The 23,452-nt window shown below is 42.4% G+C and overlaps 1 protein-coding gene across 1 annotated transcript; it reads left to right on the forward strand.

The window, feature by feature from the left end:
* Window positions 1-377: 377 nt before the first annotated feature.
* decr1 (2,4-dienoyl CoA reductase 1, mitochondrial) lies at window positions 378-22,416 on the forward strand. Its single transcript, XM_083661508.1, has 10 exons — window positions 378-453; window positions 3,876-4,084; window positions 5,036-5,093; window positions 5,523-5,609; window positions 11,134-11,281; window positions 11,572-11,671; window positions 13,671-13,743; window positions 14,109-14,255; window positions 17,991-18,053; window positions 19,363-22,416. The coding sequence occupies exons 1-10, from the start codon at window positions 388-390 to the stop codon at window positions 19,420-19,422; spliced, it is 1,011 nt and encodes a 336-aa protein (XP_083517634.1). The 5' UTR covers window positions 378-387; the 3' UTR covers window positions 19,423-22,416.
* The last annotated feature ends 1,036 nt before the right edge of the window (window positions 22,417-23,452 follow it).

Consider the following 23,452-nt stretch of genomic DNA (forward strand, 5'->3'; position numbering starts at 1 on the left):
AAATGTTTCTTCTGGGGTTTTTTTAGTTTTGGTCCAAGTGAAATGTTCTATGGTCTCTCCCGATTATAGCGTTAGCTGAACCGTTAGGTTAAACGAAGTACAACTATTTTATAAGCATTTGACGACATGTCTATGGGAAAATAAATAGCGGATGAAAATCTCTGGTACAGTGCTGAAGCAGGAAGTGACGTTCCACTTTGCCTCTCTATTTACGTTTTGCTGTTTTCACCACGCCCCGCATTCCAGACATTACGGTAACATGTGATCATGGCCAGACTGTGGACTGAACCACTGCAGCACAGAGGCAGGGGCGATACTATTATAGACTTTGAACTCTCTGCTGGGTTGGTATGATCCTGGTCGGAGGGCATGCAGCTTGTGATCAAGATGGCGGCTCGTTGTTTCAGCAGAACCCAACTTTTCTCTCCTCTCAGGACTTTAACACACACACAGGTGAGACAGTCACAGACAGACACACACACAAACCATCCACCCACCCGCGCACGCACGCACGCACGCACACACACACACACACACGTGATGCTCATTCACTGATTTGGGTAACACTTTACAATAACGTACACAAATCCTATAGTAGTTACTGATAAACTAACCATTAACTAATCGCCAGTTAATCATTCGCTAATGAAAAATTTGGCATTAGTTTATCACTAGTTAATCATAGTTAATGAGTAGGTAGTCATTAGTTAATGATTAGTATCTAATTTCCTGAGTAGAGTAGTTAATCAGTACCTAATGATTACTAAATTTCAGCTCGTGAATAGAGTAGTTAATCATTACTTAATGATTCCAAAATGTCAGTGCGTGAATGTATTAGTTAATCATTAGTTAATCATTAGTTAATCTTTTTGTGTACCCTATTGTAAAGTGGTGCATCATACTCAGTAGTTTATGAATACTGAATCATTACCTGTCCATTAGTTACTCTTTTCGCACCCTAATATAAAGTGAAAGATATCCTTATCAAATAAACACTCCCTCCAGGTGAGATTCGAACCCTGAACCCCAAGATTGTTAAATTGTAAGTCTGGTTCTCTACCATCTGAGCTAACCAGCCTGTTGTTTGTTCGAGCCATACTATTGAATGTAGAGCCTGAGACCAAGTATTATAGTTTAAAGGTATATTCCACCCAAATACTACTTTCTGTCCAAGTACTTACAAGCAGTGTTGGGAGTAACTAGTTACTAAGTAACTAGTTACTGTAACTTAACTACCTTTTTCAGTAACTAGTAATCTAACTAATTACTTTTTCAAATTCAGTAACTCAGTTACAGTTACTAAAATAGTAACTGGACTAGTTACTAGTTACTTTAGGACATGAAAATAACGGACAACTTCAGAGGATTACCCAGTTTCTGATCCTCAGACCTAGTCCGGGGAAAGAGCTGCAGCCAGAGCCCCAGAGGCTAAGGACCTTGATAGGCTATAAGCCTCCCCAATAAGCGAATGTTCAATGCCACACTGTGGCACAGCAACACTAACATAATGTGTGCATTAATAACAATCGAAGCGGACTTTTAAAAGTAACGCAAAAGTTACTTTCCCTAGTAACTAATTACTTTGAAGTAACTGGTAACTTTAAAGTAATTAAATTACCTTTTGAGAGAAGTAACTAGTAACTGTAACTAATTACCAATTTTCAGTAACTTTCCCAACACTGCTTACAAGTACTTAGACATAAGTAGTATTTGGCTGAAACATACCTAAGTACTTGGACATGAAGTAGTATTTGGATGGAATATACCTTTAAAACTATAAGTATTTGGAGAGAAGGTAGTATTTGGGTGGAATATATCTTAAAAACTATAAGTACTTGAACAGAAAGTAGTATGTGGATAGGACATAATACTTAGTCTCTGATTCTACAGACCTATAGTATGGCTCTACCAAGTAACAGGCTGGTTAGCTCAGATGGTAGAGAACCAGACTTACAATTTAACAATCTTGGGGTTCAGAGTTCGAATCTCACCTGGAGGGAGTGTTTATTTGATAAGGATATCTTTCACTTTATATTAGGGTGCGAAAAGAGTAACTAATGGACAGGTAATGATTCAGTATTCATAAACTACTGAGTATGATGCACCACTTTACAATAGGGTACACAAAAAGATTAACTAATGATTAACTAATGATTAACTAATACATTCACGCACTGACATTTTGGAATCATTAAGTAATGATTAACTACTCTATTCACGAGCTGAAATTTAGTAATCATTAGGTACTGATTAACTACTCTACTCAGGAAATTAGATACTAATCATTAACTAATGACTACCTACTCATTAACTATGATTAACTAGTGATAAACTAATGCCAAATTTTTCATTAGCGAATGATTAACTGGCGATTAGTTAATGGTTAGTTTATCAGTAACTACTATAGGATTTGTGTACGTTATTGTAAAGTGTTACCCTGATTTGTTTTACAAAACATTTGTATTAACATTTTTAACATGAGGAAATAACTACAGCTTTTGTATTCAAATACAAATAGGCGATAATATCAAAATGCAAAACAAAAATCAAGAATGATCCTTTGTTTTAACAATGGCAATCTAAACAAAATGGAGCTTAATTGCAATAGATACAAAATATAACCAGTATTTAGAGGCAGGGAATTGTACCCAAAATAAAAGCAGTCATTCACTGACCCTTAACAGAATGAAGGCGATGCCCAGTCACTTACAGGCTACAGTCAGTAATGATGTGAGAATAATATTTATAACATAATAAATATAATCTAAATTATAATGACATCAGTCAGTCAAATCAGTCATCAGGACACACACACACACACACACACACACACACACACACACACACACACACACACACACACACACACACACACACACACACACACACACACACACACACACACACACACACACACACACACACACACACACACACAGCTTTGAACCAGTTGAACCAGCTGCTTGTGAAGTGATTCACTGTTTGGAAACAGTGCACTGCTGACACCTGCTGGTCAAATGCATGTATGTCAAAGTTTATTTAAGGTGAGACACTACACCAGGTGAACATGAAACTTCCCCAATTGATTACTTACATTAAGGCAATTATTTTTTATATTACAACTTTTCTCAAATGCTATGTTTTAAAAAGTTTATGAAACTGAGACCTTTGTGTTTAGCAAGATAAACACCACTTTAGGGCTTTTCACACTCACACTACATACTCTTAGCCCGGGGCTATCTAAGCCCTAGGCTAAGAGTAGGGCTAAGATAGACCCGGCTGCACCAACCACCTGCTTTGTGCAGCCACCATTTCATGCAGGATTTGTAGAGCTCAACTGTCAACGTGACATCGTGACGTCACCTTGGATTCCGGTAGAGTATTTCTCCATTAATATTTCTCAATAAGATTTAGAAAAATCCATATCTAAAGAGTTTTAACCCTGGAACCAAGCCAACTGGTCTCAGAGAGAATAAAACATTTGATCCAGAGTTGAAAAAACATCGGAAAAAAAAAAAGAAATGTGCTGGGTACAAGACTGTGTACATAATCGTAAGAGTGAAGAAACTACTCATCCCATAATCCATTCCGGCATTTCCGGCCAATCAGATTAGTGGATGATTGAGCAACAGAGCGTTTCAAAATCATAAAAAAGACCCTAACCCCAAAATTCAAATGAAACTGGAAAAAACTGAATTTGAGAAAAATAGAACTGATTTCATATGGCCCTAATAATGTACTCTACTGTATGTATAATAATGTATGTATAATGTATAATAATAATATATGTATATTATGTATGTATATATTATATGTATGTATAATAATGTACTCTACTGTATGTATCATCAATGCTTGTTGTGTGTTGTGGTCAGTCATGGCTCCACAGCGGTGTGCCTCTGCATCAGAAGGACGCTCCTCCTCTTCCTCAGGCCAGGTTCTTCCCTCCAGCAGAGGGCGCCATGCTGCAGCCTGGGAGCTTCAGGGGGAAGACGGCCCTCGTGACGGGAGGAGGAACTGGCCTGGGCCGCGCCATGACCTCCACCCTGTCACAGCTCGGAGCTCAATGTGTCATCGCCAGCAGGTGTGTGTCAAATTCGCATATGTGGACGCAGCTATAGAGAGCCGCAGGGATGACGTATTTTTGTAGTCAGAACGCGGAAGTTACGCAGAGTTGCTTAGCTAGCCAGCTTGAATAATCCACAAACTAATAATTGACATGGTTAGACCACCTAAATATGTGTTTTTATTTTACTAAACTGAACTTTATTAAACTGAGGGGGGTACGGTGGTGCAGTGGTAAGCGCTGTCGCCTCACAGCTCGAAGGTCCTGGGTTTGATTCCCACCTGGGACGCTGTGAGCGCTGAAGGAATGCGTGCCCGTCCGCATGTCCTCGAGTGCCCACCGCCCGGGTGGGGTCGTCAAAAGGGCCTTTCTGTGTGGAGTTTGCATGTTCTCCCCGTGCCTCCCGGGGGTTTCCTTCATATAGGAACCCCCTTCACCAAAACATGCAATATCCTGGTTGCTAATGTGGTTCCTCCTCTGGTCGTTAAGGGCGCCTGTTCAGAGGGAGGGGAACTGTTTGGAATAGCGTGAACCTCCCACGTGCTATGTCCTACCGGTGAAGCTTCCTCTGTCAGGTGAAAAGAAGCGGCTGGCTACTGCCCATGTCTCGGAGGAAGCATGGAGCCAGTTTCAGCTCTCCCCAGATCGGCAGAGGGTGGAGCAGCAACCAGGATAAATTAATTAATTAGCACTAATGGGGGATAAAAATGGGATAAAAAAAAATCGGGGAAAAAAAAATTAAAAGAACCATGGAATAAACTAAATCAGACCCTAGGAGTTACTTAGCTAGCCAGCTTGAATAATCCACAAACGAATAATTGACTCGGTTAGACCACCTAAATATGTGTTTTTATTTTACTACACGTCCCGGAATATGACGCTAATGGTTTATAGCATTCTCCATTCACATGCATTAAAAACGGTTAGCAGCATTTGCGCTAACGTTACTAACTGTCTGTCTCTCTACAGGAAGTTGGATGTACTGCAGGAAACCGCGGAAGAGATCACCAGAGAGACTGGCAACAAGGTGATCCAGACTGAACTGAACTGAACCTGTCTATCTGTCTGTCTGTCTGTCTGTCTGTCTGTCTGCCTGCCTGTCTGTCTGTCTGTCTGCCTGTCTGTCTGTCTGTCTTTCAGCCTGCCTGCCTGCCTGCCTGTCTGTCTGTCTGCCTGCCTGCCTGCCTGCCTGTCTGTCTGCCTGCCTGTCTGTCTGTCTGTCTGTCTGTCTTTCAGCCTGCCTGCCTGCCGCCCTGTCTGTCTGTCTGTCTGCATGTCTTTTGGTCTGCCTGCCTGTCTGTCTCTGTCTGTCTATCTGTCTCTGTCCCTCTGTCTGTCTGTCTTTCAGCCTGCCTGCCTGTCTGTCTGTCTGTCTGTCTGCCTGTCAGTCTCTCTCTCTGTCTGTCTGTCTGTCTGTTTGTTTGTGCGTGCGTGCTGACTCCTTTCCTGTCTGTAGGTCCATGCAGTCCAGTGTGATGTCAGAGATCCTCAGTCTGTGTCAGCCTGCGTCGACCAGCTGGAGGCACTGACGGGCCTCCCTGATGTAATGTACACACACACACACACACACACGCACGCAAGCACACATGCACGCACCCTTTCACAAATAGAATTTCCACACATCTCCACCTTTTAAATAGCCAGCCTAAGTGAATATTTGTATGATGTGTATTTTATATAACCTACCTTATGCGATGAACAAACAACTGTTACATTTACAATTAGGATGCACACACTCTGACTGAACGTGCTTCAGTCAGCAGCTCTCAACAGGTGGACCGGCTCACCTGCATAACCGACATGCAGAGAAGAGAGAGAGAAAGAGACAAGAGAGGAGACATGAATCAAACCTTCAAAAGTATTTTCTGGAACCAAGCGGGTCTTAACGTTATTGTCAACGACGATGATAATGTTATTAAAAGCAGACTACAGCTTACTGACACGCGGTGCTCCAACTCGCTTTCCCGAATGGACAATAGGCTTATTAAACTTCACAAGCGCTTAAAGTGCTTAAAGGGCCCATATTTTGCTAATATAATGTATTATTATTTTATTGTTGGCCTCCAGTAGAGTAACTTATTGCATCAATGTTCATGTCTATGAAAGGCAGCTGTGCTGCTAGGCTAATAGCAAGTGCTAACGTTACCCAGCCGGCGGGTAAGTAACGTTAGCGCTTCCTAGCTGCTAGGTACAACCGATGCTGGAATGAGACACATATTTTCAGAACTTACCACTTCAGTCCTACATCCTGGCTCACTTCCAAGTCGTCTCCTTGTTTTTGCGGTCTGAAATCCGTTATTCCATGAGACTACTATGTTCTCGCACAAATCCATGTGCTCTCGTCTACGAGACTTCATGTGAGGGAGGGGGGGTTCATGGGGGTAACATTCAAACACTTTCACCTATTTATTTGAAGCTTAGCCCATGTTTAATATGACCATCCAAGATTGTAACAACATATATATGATACAAAATTAAGAAATGCATAATATGGCCCCTTTAAGGGAAGCCACGGATCCATGGTTGGCCTGGTCATAGTGACGTGCCATTGCATAGTCGGGAGTTCTTGGTCCGAATGGCCGTCTTGTGTTCGGCTGTTCTAGCCTTGAGGGCTTGGTTTGTCCCACATACACCAAACCGCACGGACATCTGAGCATATATACTACAACATGGGTACTGCTACAGTTGATAAAAAAGTTTATTTGAAACTTTTTGCCCGTGCGTGGGTGTGTGAACTCCTTAACTCATTCACCGCCAGTTTAGGACTGCCAATATTTAGCACAGGCCAAAGATTTTCATAATTGTTGGTCATCTTTCAAGACCCACAGTAAATTATCTATTAGCACCAGAGTGATTTGCAATACCTCAAAATGAAGATGTACGTCTCTGGGTTCACCAGGAAAAAAAGTGAGCTTTTAGCATGTTCTGTACTCTACTTATAGCCATTTATATACACCCTGTTTTCCCCCAAAATGTCTCTCTGAGAAAAGAAATTGCAGAAAATGGCATTTATGTATTTATGCACACAATCTCATGCAGAACTCGCTCTCAATTCTTTTATTTTGAACTGTATTGACATCAGACATGTAAATATTATTCGTTAGGACACAAATGACAAAAAAAAAATATATATATATATATATATATATACACATGAAGTGCTTTTTTTTTACATTCAACAATACAGTTTACTCGGTGTGAGTGAGTGTGCAGACAGACAGACAGACAGACAGACAGACAGACAGACAGACACACCGACAGACAGACAGACAGACAGACAGAGACACACACACACACCCACACACACACACACACACACACACACACACACACACACACACACGATCCCCCTTTTAGATTTCTAACCCCACATAGGATAAGCAATAACCACGCCCTGTGGCGCTGGGATTGGCCAGGAGCAACACTGGAGGGCACGCAGCCCAGCGATTACATGAACCAACTGAATAGCTCTTGAGAAAGGACAGCGGGCTGCTCTGACTCCCGCTTCTGCCTTGTGCCTTGCTGTTGTGTGTTTATTTTGCACCCGTGCTCGTCCATGTCTCCCTGTTATCTGATCGTTCCCGTTTTCCCCTCGGCTATTCAACACGTCCTCACCGCCCTCGCAAACTGATCGATCATTTCCTCATTCCTCCGATGATCAAACACATCTCTTGATTACTTTCTCCCGGCTGGCACAGAGGAAGGCGACTCAATGGCGTTTATCCTGTCTGCACAAGGAAGCGTTACCAGTTTTCTGCTTTTCCTCCTGCTCAATTTCAAAACAACAGCTGCGGTATGTGTTTGTTCACGTGTTGTCTTAGATGATAGGGACCTGATACCATGTGACAGGCTGGGGAAGTGTTTAAACTACGCCCTGCAGTAATAAAAACAAAAACACGTCAAACACGTCATTGGCGGTGAATGAGTTAAGTGTCCAATGGGCTGAGTGGGGAGCCAGGACAGAGGAGCTGATGTACGGATATCGGAGTGCACTAAGCAGTCTCTGAAATAGGGATGTTCATTTTGAACAATTTCCATAATCGAAAATCGGGAAAAATTAACGATCAATTATCGATTATCGATAGCGTAATAATAATAATAATAATATATATATTTATTTTTTTTACTCTGGTCTGGTAATAACGTTGCGCGTTCTCGGCCAGCTATAATGGCGATGCCGCTGTGTAGTAAGAATATCAGACACTAGCGCTGTGGCCAGGTAAACAAACATGTTACATGTCAGGTTACATGATGTAAGGCAATCGGCGTCTTCCAGCTTAGCTGACAGCACAAGAGTCAAATCAACAGGCCTGAGCCAGACCGCTGGGTGCGTTTGTTTGTGTCCCCGGCGCATGCCGGTGTGAATTCCCCATGTTTAAAACAGTTTTGTTGGCACAAAGGCCCGTGCCCAGCCAGAAAACTAGAGACTATATGAAGCTCCACCTCACGTTAGTCGGCTGTGCAATGGAGTGGGGCGAGGAGGAACGAATTCCACCCAAACCTAGTCCGCAAAAAAAAAAAAAAAACTTTTAATAATAACAATAATTGATCCAAATTCCACATGATCAATTCAATTCCTTAAACGATCAATTATCGATTTTCGATAATTGATGAACATCTCTACTCTGAAATTACGTGCACGTCTGAAAGTAATGAGTGGAGGATCGGCAACAATCTCATTAACCGCCAAAGACGTCTTTGACGTGTTATCAGAAATAGCCATCCACGCCAAAGACGTGTTTGACATGTTTTTGGTTTTATTAGTGCAGCGCGAGGTTCAAACACTTCCCCAGCCTGTGACATAGTATCAGGTCCCTAGCATCTAAGACAACACGTGAACAAACACATACCGCAGCTGTTGTTTTGAAATTGAGCAGGAGGAAAATCAGAAAACGGATAAACGCTTCCTTCTGCAGACAGGAGAAACGCCATTGAAACGCCCCACGGCGCGCTGCACGAGCTGGTCGCCTTCCTCTGTGCCAGCCGGGAGAAAACGGGAGAAAGTAATCCAGAGAGATGTGTTTGATCATCGGAGGAATGAGGAAATGATCGATCAGTTTGATGGGTAATCCAGACTCCAGAGGGCGGTGAGGACGTGTTGAATAGCCGAGGGGAAAACGGGAACGATCAAATAGCAGGGAGGATACTGATAGGACAGGGAGACATGGACACAACAGCTAACAAGGCAGAAGCGGCAGTCACAGCAGCCCGCTGTCCGTTCTCAAGAGCTATTCGGTTGGTTCATGAAATCGCTGGGCTGCGTGCCCTCCAGTGTTGCTCCTGGCCAATCCCGGCGCCACAGGGCGTGGTTATTGCTTATCCTATGTGGGGTTAGAAATCACGCAACGAAGATAAAAGGGCGATCATGTGTGTGTGTGTGTGTGTGTGTGTGTGTGTGTGTGTGTGTGTGTGTCTGTGTGTGTCTGTCTGTCTGTCTGTCTGTCTGTCTGTCTGTCGGTGTGTCTGTCTGTCTTTCTGTCTGTCTGTCTGTCTGCACACTCACACCGAGTAAACTGTATTGTTGAATGTAAAAAAAAAGCACTTCATGTGTATATATATATATATATATATATTTTTTTTTGTCATTTGTCTCATAACGAATAATATTTACATGTCTGATGTCAATACAGTTCAAAATAAAAGAATTGAGAGCGAGTTCTGCCTGAGATTGGGCCCTTTACACAAATTGCCTTTTCTCCTGTTTATTTTCTCAGGGAGACCTTTTGGGTGAAAACAGGGTGTATATAAATGGCTATAAGTAGAGTACAGAACATGCTAAAAGCTCACTTTTTTTTTCCTGGTGAACCCAGAGACGTACATCTTCATTTTGAGGTATTGCAAATCACTTTGGTGCTAATAGATAATTTACTGTGGGTCTTGAAAGATGACCAACAATTATGAAAATCTTTGGCCTGTGCTAAATATTGGCAGTCCTAAACTGGCCATGAATGAGTTAAGAGAAGGATCACTCTTCAGAATCTCCCAGTGTTTGAGGACGATATGTTTAATTTGGTTTGCTCTGGCATTGTATTCTGTGGATATTAGTGGGATTTTTGGCCAGTCTAAAAGGGGCTTAAAGGAGAATTTCGGTTTTTTTGAACCTGGAGCCATTTCCTGGCATTAATTATGAATTGGCCACTCACCTAGCGATGTCTGCAGCGTTTCTGGGCGTCCTAGCGTTGTTTTGAGATCAATATCGTCCAAGTCAGTGTAAAATGGAGTTGATTTGGGGCCAAGTGGTAGCCTGTATTTCCTGCATCTAAATAGCTATTTTTCTTCCCGTTTTCGCGACATATCGCCATAATCAGATCCGTCAACATCCAGCCGAGTGTTATTTCACCCCAGGCTGTTTCCTGGACTGCACACGGATCAAATTACCTCAAACGTGATCTAGGTCACCAAGTCTCGTGAAGTCCCGCGATACTTTCCTGTCGACTGGCCAAATACAGGCAGGACGCTTTGCGGTCGTGGTTTTAGCGTAACCTATGTGGGGTTTGGCGTAACCTATGTGGGGTTTGGCATAACCTTCGTTATTTCGAATCCCACATAGGTTACGCCAAACCCCACATAGGTTACGCTAAAACCACGACCGCAAAGCGTCCTGCCTGTATTTGGCCAGTCGACAGGAAAGTATCGCGGGACTTCACGAGACTTGGTGACCTAGATCACGTTTGAGGTAATTTGATCCGTGTGCAGTCCAGGAAACAGCCTGGGGTGAAATAACACTCGGCTGGATGTTGACGGATCTGATTATGGCGATATGTCGCGAAAACGGGAAGAAAAATAGCTATTTAGATGCAGGAAATACAGGCTACCACTTGGCCCCAAATCAACTCCATTTTACACTGACTTGGACGATATTGATCTCAAAACAACGCTAGGACGCCCAGAAACGCTGCAGACATCGCTAGGTGAGTGGCCAATTCATAATTAATGCCAGGAAATGGCTCCAGGTTAAAAAAAACCGAAATTCTCCTTTAAAAGGGGCTTTAGATGCGTGTTGCTGCTCTGTGATTGGTCCAGGAGGTGATGTTAATTAGATGTGTATTGCTCTGTGATTGGTCCAGGTGATCATCAACAACGCTGCAGGTAACTTTGTGTGTCCGACGGAGCGTCTGTCGGCGAACGCCTGGAGGACGATCACCGACATTGTGCTGAACGGGACCGCCTTCGTCACTCTTGAGCTGGGCAAGAGGCTGATAAAGGCCCAGAAAGGTGAGGGGGGGGGGAGGCTGATACAGGCAGTGGGAGGTGGGGGGGAGGCTGATACAGGCCCCTGTGCTCAGAGGCACAGGGGCAGAGGTGGAGCACAGCAGTGTTCTTCCAATTTCTATTGATGGTGCAATTCGATGTTTCTACAACCAGAGGGCAGCAAAGACACATCACTGTGTGTGTGTGTGTGTGTGTGTGTGTGTGTGTGTGTGTGTGTGTGCGTGCGCGCGCGTGTGTGTGCGCCTGCGTGCGTGCGTGTGTGTGTGTGTGTGCATGCCTTTGTGTGTGTGTAGGTGCTGCGTTCCTGGCCATCACCACCATCTATGCAGAGTCAGGCTCAGGGTTCGTGGTGCCAAGTGCGGCCGCCAAGGCCGGAGTGGAGGCTCTCTGCAAGTCAGTCTGACCTTTGACCTTTGACTCTGGCTTTTATAGTTTGGTTTTCATTATTTTCACCTATTTGTAGCCTATTAGCCTACTACTTCTTTTAGTTTATATCCTTTCCCTGCTGAAGCGAACGTGATCTCAGATTATGACGGATGACAGCCCACATAGTCATCAAAGTAAATGTTGGACCCTTTTCCGCAAGCTACATATCTTCTGAATCTGAACATTCTGACACTAAAATGGCATTTTTCAGACAGACAGATCAGGAGAAAATAAAATTTATTCAAGACCTCTCTGTTTTATCAGATTTTGCTGAGAGCTGGGGGTCGAATGGCGCTGGCGCAAAAAAATGTGGGGCATTTGAAGTCAGGTTTAGAGGAATAACTCATTTTAAATTAACAGCTGTGATGTCATTATTCAGTCTTAACCACCAATATTTGATCCTTTTCTCACTCACTCCTATGTCACCACCTGCTTTCTCTGCAGGGCTTGAAATTAACACCTGCCAATATGGCTGCTAGATTTTAAAGTTACTAGCCAATTAGAATTTCCACTAGCCAAAATGTTTTTCTTGAAATAAATCAGAATATGAGTGGGTTAATTTAAGCATAAGTATCAGTAAGTGGCCCGGGATTCTCAAAGCCTGTGTTGAGGGTCACACGAACAAAAATGCAGTCTTGAAGCTAAATAAATCCAAAACCAACTAGTTAATTATTTACATTTTTACTTCAATGTAGAACAGTCATTTCTTACACATGAGATTACTTTTAGCCTTTTATCCATAAAGATTATTGAAAGATATTCCATATTCCAGACTGAACTGCTATAACAGAAGTAGAGTATTGGCCAGAATGACATGAACATTTGGACACTTCAGCGGGTATCTTGCATGTTGCGTTCAGGTGCACTGGAAAAAAAAAGAAAAAAGAAATTGCAATTGCAGGCCAGACAGGGGGCGCTGGCCCGCAGGCCACCAGTTCCCCATCCCTGCTTTAGATGTTCAGTAATCTTCAGACTTTAGATTCTAAAGTCTATCGTGCATTTATGGCTGACTGCCCCTCTCCTGGTCGAGTGCACTGAGTGCCAGCGCTCTCATATCTCGTTACAGAGCAGCAGTTATCTTCCTTCTAATGCCTCAATAATGCCATACTATAACCAACAACCTTATCATGCTCATAATTTACGATTTAATAATTTACCACTATCAGAGACAATTTCAGCCAATAACAATAATTTGTCAAATGTCCTATTGGCGCTAGGGCAGGGCGATATGACGATATATTTATATATATAGATGACGCTGTGCTTGCTTCATTCTGTTTTCTTTTTTACTCACGTCCACAGTCCACACACGCACCAGACTCTGTGTCAACAAGCCCCTTGCATCCCTTTATAGGGATGCGAGTAGGCTAAAGAGCAGGGAGATGTTACCTCCACTCCGTCTGCCTAGTCTACCCAGGCATTTGCGCTGTGTTAAGTCCGCGTTTGATCCATATTTGCGTGTGTCCTCCTAACGTTAAACCTGGCAAAACATCTCCTCCCATCCTCTCATCATCCCAAGGAAATCCATTGAGGAGCCGACAACAAAACGTCTATCGTTAGCTTTAGCTTATAGCTTTCCCTGGGTGAGTTGTGTTGGATAACCGTGAAATCCCAGAGTGGAGTACCTTTGTTGAGTGAACTGAACTGGTAACATGGAAATCCCGAAGTGGAGCATTTTTGTTCCTTTTATAAACGAACCTCTTGACTTTCGGCTACGGCTAGTGTGGCTCTCATGGAGAAAATAGTGAGGATTACTGGCTTATCTGGATTGGCTATCTCAAACATATCCTGACTTTGTTGACTTTTCCTTGGATGTGCAGTCCATAGCTAACGTGTGTGTGTGTGTGTGTGTGTGTGTGTGTGTGTGTGTGTGTGTGTGTGTGTGTGTGTGTGTGTGTGTGTGTGTGTGTGTGTGTGTGTGTGTGTGTGTGTGTGTGTGTGTGTGTGTGCGTGCGTGCGTGCGTAGGTCTCTAGCTGCTGAGTGGGGGCGATACGGCCTGAGGTTCAACATCATCCAGCCTGGACCAATCAGAACCAAGGTACAGTACTGCTACACGCGCACACACACACACACACATAGTGCTGTAACCATAGTAACCTGAGGCTCAGTTTCAAAAGCCTCTTCTAAATTTAAACTGTGGATCATAGCCATAGAGTCAGCAGTTACTCTGCTGAGACAGATAATTGAGAGATGCAATACTGGGAGAGTGTGTCAGAAATTACACATCTACCAGTTTATACAGGAGTAGTACCATATTTTTCCTCCATTTCCAGCCAAGGGGGATGTCTGTCTTTTATCAACCAATTCTGCAGGAATCGTTAACGCCAAAAAGTACAGTTTAAGATCAGGTCGAGCTAAACCTCCTGCATTTGTTGTTGTTGTTTATCTGTTGTTGTTTGTCAGGGTGCTTTCAGCCGTCTGGACCCTACAGGGATGTTTGAGAAGGGAATGATCGGGCGGATCCCAGCCGGTCGGCTCGGAGTTCCAGCAGAGATCGCCAACCTGGCTGCTTACCTAAGCAGTGACTACGCCAGCTGGCTGTCTGGAGCGGTGAGGGGGGAGGGGGGCATGGCTGATTACCAGCTATATTTAGAATCAGGAGATAAAAAATAATAATAATAATAAATAATAAAAATAAAAAAATAAAAACTTCCTTATTTATTTTTATTATTTATTTTATTTAAAAAAATCCCCCTCCTGATTCTATGTGGTCTGCAAAACCCCTTCACATGGTGGGAATTTGACATTTTGACATTTCCATAAATTAGAAACTCTCCCCTATATATACCTTTTTGAATGACTGAGATGGCTCTCTCAGATCAAAAGTTCTGAGTATTTTAATCTGGTGTGTGTCTGAGTATTTTAATCTGGTGTGTGTCTAAAAGTAAAACTGGTTGCCATGCATCACCCAGGTGGGTGCTACACATCGGTGGTAGATCAGTTGAGTTCCCTCCCCTGATATGTGAAGCACTTTGAGTATCTAGAAAGGCGCTATATAAATCCAATCAATTATTAAAACGTGAGAAAAATGTCTTTAAACATTCCACAACGTTGTACTTTCTAGTGGCATTCCATCAAAACCATAAAAATAAATACTTTCCCCTTTGTTTTATGAAAATAATTATTCACCCTGATGTACTACGGAGATGACAGTAACCAAATCACTCAAAATACCTGCAAAACTCTTTTTCAACCTTTCTGCAGGCCACCACACATATACACACTTACATTTCCTCAGGCCAGGGAGGGGGCATGGCTGCTTACCTGAGCAGCTATTTAGAATCAGGAGACAAAAATGTAATTAAAAAACGTTTTTATTTATTTGTTTATTTACCCCCATCCATTAGATCGAATGCCGAACCCAGCAGAGGGCATGACTTTGGCTCTCTAGGTCTAGTTTGTGGTTGTAAAGTTTCATGAGGCTGTGATTATCCCAGAGGTCACAATAAAAGTCATTTTATACAGTGAGGTCAAGTTTCAAAAAATTGTCTCACTACAATGAAATACCTACTATGGGGTACTAACATCTTTACACATGAACACCATTTAGCTAATTGAATCCACAAGAGTCTCAGCTTTCCAGGTATACCTAATTTATGCAACTCCAATACTGTTTCGGGACCCCAGTATGCAGAAATATTTAAATAGCACAGGCAAAAATAACACATTTATACTGCATGCAAAAAACTACACGTTTTGGCACACATATGCCAAAAACTGCATGGGATTAGTGTAAAGTGGGTATGTCTGTAAAAGGGAGACTCCTGGGTACCCATAGAACCCATTCTCATTCAGATATCTTGAGGTGAGAGGTCAAGGGACCCCTTTGAAAATGCCCCAGCCAGTTTTTGCCTTGGCGTGTTATTTAGTCCCTTTCCCGACAAGCTAGCATGCCATAGTTGGTGCCAGTGGATGCATTATGTCTTCTAGTTTTATATGATACACTTTACTCTGGCTTCAAAAATGAGCTCTGAAAGACAGTATTACATGTAGAAATGTCAATGTTTTCATTTGACCACTAGGGGGTGCAATTTCACCCCCTGCCCCCCTGGTAAAATCGCCAGTGGAAAGGTGTGCAACGCCTTTAAAGGCTTTAAAGGTGCTGTTCTGTCACCCTTATGTGCCCTGCATAAGCCAACAGGCAGATAACTCCTCCCCCCATCACCACATTGAAGATGACATGCAGGTCAACTTCGTTTAATGATGAAGTAAAGGTAAAAAGGTAAAGTCCCATTGATTGTCACACACCTGAGTGTGCGAAATTTGTTCTCCGCATTTGACCCATCCCCTGGGGGAGCGGTGAGCGGCAGCAGCGCCGCGCTCGGGAATCATATGGTGATCTAACCCTCCAATTCTGACCCTTTGATGCTGAGTGCCAAGCAGGGAGGCAAATGGGTCCCATTTTTATAGTCTTTGGTATGACTCGGCCGGGGATCGAACTCACAACCTCCCAGTCTCAGGCCGGGCACTCAAACCACAAGGCCACTGAACTGCATGTCGTCTTCAACGTGGTGATTGGGGGAGGAGTTATCTGCCTGTTGGCTTATGCAGGGCGCATAAGGGTGACGGAACAGTCAAACGACAATACTCTCAAAGGGCTGAAATGTAGCAGATGTCGGTGAACACCGAAGGCATGAAAAGATTCAAGATCAAGATTCAAGATTCAAGTTTATTATTTGTCCCAGAAGGGCAATTTGTGTGCAAGCAGATATAAAAAGCATAGCGAATACATGAAAAAACAAAACATGAACAAATTAAAACAAACATGGAGCATGGCAGCAGTTTTTCAGCAGAAAATGGATCAAGTAAACACAGGATAAAAGTAAAGTAAAAACACACCTCAAGGGATCTGTACAATGTACTTAAAAGTAGTAAAGACACGTACAATGTACGGTACTTAAAAGTAGTAAAAGACACGTACATGAACTTAAAAGTAATAAGAGTCCAGGACTATTTGAGCTCGCATAAATAGGTAGGTAAAAAATAAATAAAGATATATCTCGAATATAAAATATATAAAGAATATTTGTAGCAGCAACATTACCTACCTAAGAAGAGAGACAGAGAGAGAGAGTGCATCATCTCCTCCGCCCAGCAGCATTTAAGCTGCATGAGAGAGACAGAGAAAAGGGAGCGAGACAGAGAGAGAGAGAGAGAGTGCACTATCTCCTCCTCTCAGCAGCATTTAAAGCTGTGATGGAAACAGGAACGAAAGACAATTTATATCTGTTTTTCGTAGCCCTCGGAACCTTTAGCCGAAGGCCCGAAGGGAGCAGCACATACTCTGGGCAGAGAGGATGAGTATCGTCCATGCGAATGGACATGGCCTTTTTAAGCACCTGTTTGTTAAAAATGTGGTCCAGGCTACTAAAATTTACTCCGGCTATTTTAGATGCCGCTCTCACAATCCTCCCGAGAGAGTTCCTCCCTTGAATACCAAGGTTTCCATACCAACAGATAATAGAAAATGAGATTACAGACTCGATATAGGCACAATAAAACAGTTTCATCAGAGTCCTGTCAACCTGGAAGATGAGGCTCAGCCATGCTCATGCTCCTAGAAACTTCTCCCTCTCGCCTCAAGTCTCGCGAGACTACGTTGTGTGAGATCAGTGAGTGAGACTAGGCCTCTTAAAGAGACGGTACACATGAAATAAATCCAGCTACAAACATCTTGTTCTCAACTACTGACAGGACAGGTGCAAAAAAATAAACGCCACAATATCGCTCAGCGAAACTTCGCCGTTAAAGGAACACTCCGCCCATTTTCCAGTAGTATATCAGAAAACTGTCAACTGTTTTGAAGTCTGTCATTTAATTTGACAGTTATTGAGTGTTAAAGTGTGGACCAGTGACATCACTGGTCCACACTAACTCAAATTAATAACTCATTAACTCAAATCAACTCAATAACTGTCAAACTAGATGACGGTTTTGAAGTCATTCATCTAGTTTGACAGTTATTGAGAGTTGATTTGAGTGAATGAGTTATTAATTTGAGTTAGTGTGGACCACTGGTCCACACTTTAACACTCAATAACTGTCAAATTAAATGACAGACTTCAAAACCGTTTACAGTTTTCTGATATACTACTGATGTTCTAATGATACAAAACTGGTTGAAAATGGGCAGAGTGTTCCTTTAACATGCACGGCTGCATGCACTGGATATAGGTTCAAACAATATTATTCATTATTTATGTGAGTTAATGGGAAAAAAACTCCCAGTGTGTAAAGCCTCGCAGTGTGATGTGGGGGTGTGTAACAGATCTCCCCCCTTCCCAGGTGATCCGGATGGACGGAGGAGAGTACGTCTCCATGGCCGGAGAGTTCAACGAGCTGCGCAGCGTGAGTAACCTCCCCGAAATGTTTCCCCCAGGCAGAGAAACAGCTAGGAATACTTATTATTGTACCAATAAGCTCTATGTACGCTACACTTCTGTGTTTGACACAAGGTCGCTCTCCCCACTTCCTATAGTCCTATAGTAATGCTGGTCATATCGTGGTTAAAAATAAACAAACAAAAAACTGCCTAAATGACATTATTTTTGCCTATTCTGTTTTGTGTGTCGAGGGTTAGGCCATGTGCTCAAAACGCCTCTAAGATCATCAATGTAATGTCAATGAAGATCTTGACAATGAGACTAAAACGTTTTGAGCTCATGGTATAATGCAATTGACCTTCAACACACAAATTGGAACACCAGACAAAAATAATGTATTTTTCCCCCGTTTTTGTTTTAATCCATGATATGACCAGCATTACTATAGGACTATTGGGCGGGGTTGGGGAACACGGAAGTGTAGCCTGCATCTTTTTTTCTTTTCTTTTTTACCTTTATTTATACAGGGGGAGTCTCACTGAGAGCAATGCTCTCTTTTTCAGGAGTGCCCTGTTCACATTCACACACACACATTCATACCTGGAAGCTGACCAGTACAACCACAGTCTGATCTGTTGGCCACTGAGCAGCTCCACTGGAGCAGTTGGGGTTAAGGGCCTTGCTCAAGGACACGTCAGTGGTGGTAATGAGGGAGGGGCAAGCACTGCCTTTTCACTTTCCCCACCCAGATTTATCCTGCCGGTCCCGGGGATTGAACAGACGACCTTCCGGTCACAAGCTCGCTTCTCAAATCTGTCACAACAACAACAATATTTCAATAATAATAAGAGTAATAACATCAATAACACATTTTATTTATAACTTTTTATAGGGATGCACTGATCCACATTTTTTCACTTCCGATCCGATTCCGATACCTGAATTTGGATATCTGCCGATACCGATATTATGCCGATACCAATATTTTTCTTTGTATAGGCAAAGATTTGGCCAATTAAAGATTTTTCTTAAAATATACCTTGCAAAAAGCAGACAAAATTAAGAAAATATACAAGACAAAGAAGGATACTATTATACATGGGCGAATTACGGCCAGCGCCCCCTGTGCGGCCCCGCGCTAGAATTGTAAAAATAATAATTAAAAAAAATCTTTTTTTCCCCCGATTGTGATCCGATCGGTGAATTAGTGCCAATATTGGATCGGGTCGGCCCCATCCCTAACTTTTTATGCTTTTTTGAATGCTACAGATTTCTTTTTTTTTTAATCAAAAGGATGTAAGACTGAAGTGTGTGTGTGTGTGTGTGTTTTCCAGGTGACACCAGAGCAGTGGGCTATGATGGAGGCCATGATCAGAAGCACCAAGGGTTCCTAAAGACAACATGGACACACACATGCGTGCGTACACGCACGCACACACGCACGCACAAACACACACCTTCCAGGTGTTTCAACTCAAACCAGAACGGCCGATCAGCTGTTTTGCCCTGCCCACTTCCTAACAGCTGTAATCTGATTGTTATCAAATCTGAATACAGTACAGCAGGTATGACGTATTTTTGTAGGCCAACCGGGAGGTTAGCATCGCCTCATCTGGAAGTCAATGCGATTTTTGTATGGGGATTTTGGTTAAATGCCTGAAATAAGGCCTGTGGTTAACAAAAGCTTGAAACTTGAACGTTGTGTTCAGCAAGAATGCTCACAAAAGAGGACCACTTTTATGATTTTTTTAAGCGTAAAAGTGATCACCAGAAAATGTAAAAAAAATCATAAAAGTAGTCCTCATTTGTGAAGATTATCTTGCCGAACACAACGGTCTCAGTTTCATCATCTTTTGTTAACCACAGACCTGATTTCAGGCATTGAACCAAAGAGGCCATTTACACCTGGCATTAACATGCGTTTTCTGTCATCAGATTGCAATCAGATTGTGCTTGACCACTTGAAAGTACAGGTGTAAACGCCCCCAAGACACATTGAAGACGGATTGCAATCTGATCGGACAAACCACCTCCGGAGGTGGTCAGGGATGCATTGTGTACACCAGTGATTCCCAAACTGTGGGCCGCGGAGGTACTGCAGGTGGGCCTGTTGGCAAGTGGTCTGCCAACACTCCTGATTTTCGCGGGCAATCAAATGGCTGTAGCAGGGTAATTTTTAAAGCTACAGTGGAGATCCTGTTATCAGAAGAAACTAGCATAATATGCTAACTTGTTGGGAAGGGGGATAAATATTGCTCCAAACATAGGTAAAATTTTGGCGAGGGAAAACTATTTCAAAGGGGTCCCTTGACCTCTCAGCTCAATTTATCTGAATGAAATTTGGTTCAATGGGTACCCACCAGTCTCCCCTTTACAGATAAGGTAGCATTTTTCACAGCCTAAATAGCATTAATAGCTGTGTGGATTGATTTATTGCTGTTGCTCATCACATTTTGTCTCAACAAATGTGTTATGCATGCAAATACTTCTGATGAGTAAGGGGGGGTGGAATGTTGGCAATCTGCTTTTGGGTATTATGCCCAAGTTCACATGCTCTGTTATTGAAATAAAAAATATATCATATAAAAAACAGGGAAATACATCTTCATCTTAGTCTCGTGTGTTGATTAAAGGGTTGGGTGGGCCCCGGAAGATTTTCAGATTTCAAATTGGGCTGCGGCATTCTTAAGTTTGGGAACCCCTGGTGTACACATTGAACCAAAGTGTAAATGCAATGTGTCCTCTCAATCTGCATACAGCAACTGTATGCGGATTGAGAGGACACCCCTTTTTGGGTGATCAAATCAGATTGCAATCTGATCACCCAAAACGCATGTTAACGCCAGGTGTAAATGAAATCAAGCTAATGTGGTCAAGCACTATCGGATGGCAGAAAATAACACATGTTAATGCCAAGGGTAAATGGCCTCAAAGTAGTGTTAATTTCGTCGAAGAAAACTATGACGAAAAATGTTAGTCGGCTACCTTTTTCCCCAAGACTAAGACGAGACTAAAATGTTCAGACTTTTAGTTTCATTGACTAAGACGAGACTAAAATACTCAAACTTTTAGTCGACTAAAACTTGACTAAACAAAAAGAGGATGGAGTTGACTAAATATGATAAAAACTAACAAGGACATTTGACACAGGACTAAGACCACGACAAAATTTTAAAATAGACGACAAAATTAACACTAATTATAGACTGTTTCCCCCCCTCAATGCAGCAGTTCAGGTGTGCAGCATCATAGATGTAGCTGACATGTAGCTGTCTTAAAAACATTTACAGTAGTTACAACAGAACCCACCCAGTCTTAGCTAAGGGTCTTATCTCTATGTGTATGAGGCATTGTGTTCCCAAAATGTACAGCTACTTGCTTGTCTACATTATATCTAGAGAAGTCTGAGTGCTTTCCGCACAGCCATTCTCCCCTCAGCTGCGGGCTGAGCAGGGACTGTAAATACGGTCCACTTGTCATTGCTACCGCCGCACGCCGACACTGGCCCGGGTGGGCAGAGTCACCATTAGCTACTTTCTCTGGGAAAGAGTTGCCAACACTGCTTCGAATTACAATTACTAGTGCAAGCGCATCAGCAGATTCAACAGTTTTCATTGACTAAAACTAGACTAAAATGTAAACAGTTTTCGTTGACTAAAACTACACTTAAGGTTTTATTTGACTAAGCTGAGACTAAAATGCTCAAACTTTTAGTCGACTAAAACTTGACTAAATAAAAACAGGATGAGGTTGACTAAATATGATACAGACTAACAAGGACATTTAACACGGGACTAAGACTGACTACGGTAAATAAAAAAATAGCCGACAAAATGAACACTACCTCAAAGTCCCTAAACAAAAATCCCATTGACTTTTAGATGAGAGAACCAGGCGATGGTAACTTCCACTCATTCCTGCGGTGATCTATACACTTTTTTTAATGAAACTTCTGAGTGGGTCATGTGACTTCCTGTTCAGAAGACAGAGCGCGGACCTTCCTCACTGCTCATTGGTACAGTGCTCTCAGTGTCCTTGTCACTTATTGGTGGACTGACTGCCTGTTTTCTGTAATGCAGAAACTATGCAGCTTGTTAGCTTGTAGCTAAACTCAAAAAAAGTTCGGAAACGTTATTTTGGTTGATTATTTCTCCCCTTTAATAATACCAATTGGTATTTCCAAACTTTTTTTGAGTTGTTTCGTTTAACTGACTGTTTTGAATGAGACATGCTAACCGTTAACAAGCCACAATCCCAATTTCCCCCCGGGGATCATTAAAGTCTTTCTGATTCTGATTCTGATTCTGATTTGTTTAAACTTTGTTCCTGTGATGTGAAACTGCTTCCTCACTCTTCACTGTGTTGTGTTGTCAGTTAATAAAGGGTTAACACATGATTTGGCTCAGGATGTTTAATAAGACATGCAATTTCACATGATCTCTCTTTCCTCCCAACTGACTAACCTAACATGCTAACTGACCAGTTACCACCCAGCGAGCACAAAACGTTTTTTCAACGTTGATTCTTAGTTTAAATCTGGGTGATATTGGGTTTAAACGTCTAAGACCTAATTTCACCCTCTTTTCAACCGGCTAAAATGCGGTTACAACGTCAACGTGTCAAAAAACACAATTTGGTTAATCATATTGTTAAAACATTATTGTAGCTTGATATAGAGGCAATATTGATAGTGTGTGATTTGGCATTTGTCCAATTTATTGTGTAACAGAGTTGAAATCTGGTCTACACGAAAACTACATTTCAACGCATTTTATGTCACTTGAAATATCATAAATATGGGACTATATTGGCTATGTGGTGCCAGCAAAAAGCTTCCAGGACACAACTATGGTTAATAGTTTAGCGCAATACTATAAAATAATGAATTGAGTTCCTGCAGCAATGTGCATGCGCAAGTAGGCTACTTAGTCGCTATAGCTCAGGGGTGGGCAACTATTTTTCATGGGGGGCCACATGAGAAATCCAGATTGTTGCCGGGGGCCGAACAAATATTGTCATGCCGTAATGGATGGGTAACTTTGATGATAGAGAGGGCCACAAAAAAAGTCTTTGCTACCAGATTTTGCTGAGGGCTGAACGGCGCCAGCGCGGGCATTTGAAGCCAGGTTTAGAGGAATAACTAATTTTAAATTAACAGTTGTGATGTCATTATTCAGTCTTAACCACCAATATTTGATCCTTTTCTCACTCACTCCTATGTCACCACACTCTCCCTGCAGGGCTTGAAATTAACTTTTTTCACCACCTGCCAATATGGCTGCTAGATTTTAAAGTTACCAGCCAATTAGAATTTCCACTATCCGAAATGTTTTTCTTGAAATAAACCAGAATATGAGTGGGTTAATTTAAGCATAAGTATCAGTAAGTGGCCGGGATTCTCAAAGCCTGTGTTGAGGGTCACAC

This window comes from Poromitra crassiceps (genome assembly GCF_964638095.1).
Source record: "Poromitra crassiceps genome assembly, chromosome: 26".
In the NCBI taxonomy this organism is placed as follows: Eukaryota; Metazoa; Chordata; class Actinopteri; order Beryciformes; family Melamphaidae; genus Poromitra; species Poromitra crassiceps.

Coding starts and splice junctions, on each gene's coding strand:
- decr1 (XM_083661508.1), top strand. CDS start 388: ATGGCGGCTCGTTGTTTCAGCAGAACCCAACTTTTCTCTCCTCTCAGG. Junction 454..3,875: donor GGACTTTAACACACACACAG/GTGAGACAGTCA, acceptor TGTTGTGGTCAG/TCATGGCTCCACAGCGGTGT. Junction 14,256..17,990: donor CCAGCTGGCTGTCTGGAGCG/GTGAGGGGGGAG, acceptor CCCCCTTCCCAG/GTGATCCGGATGGACGGAGG.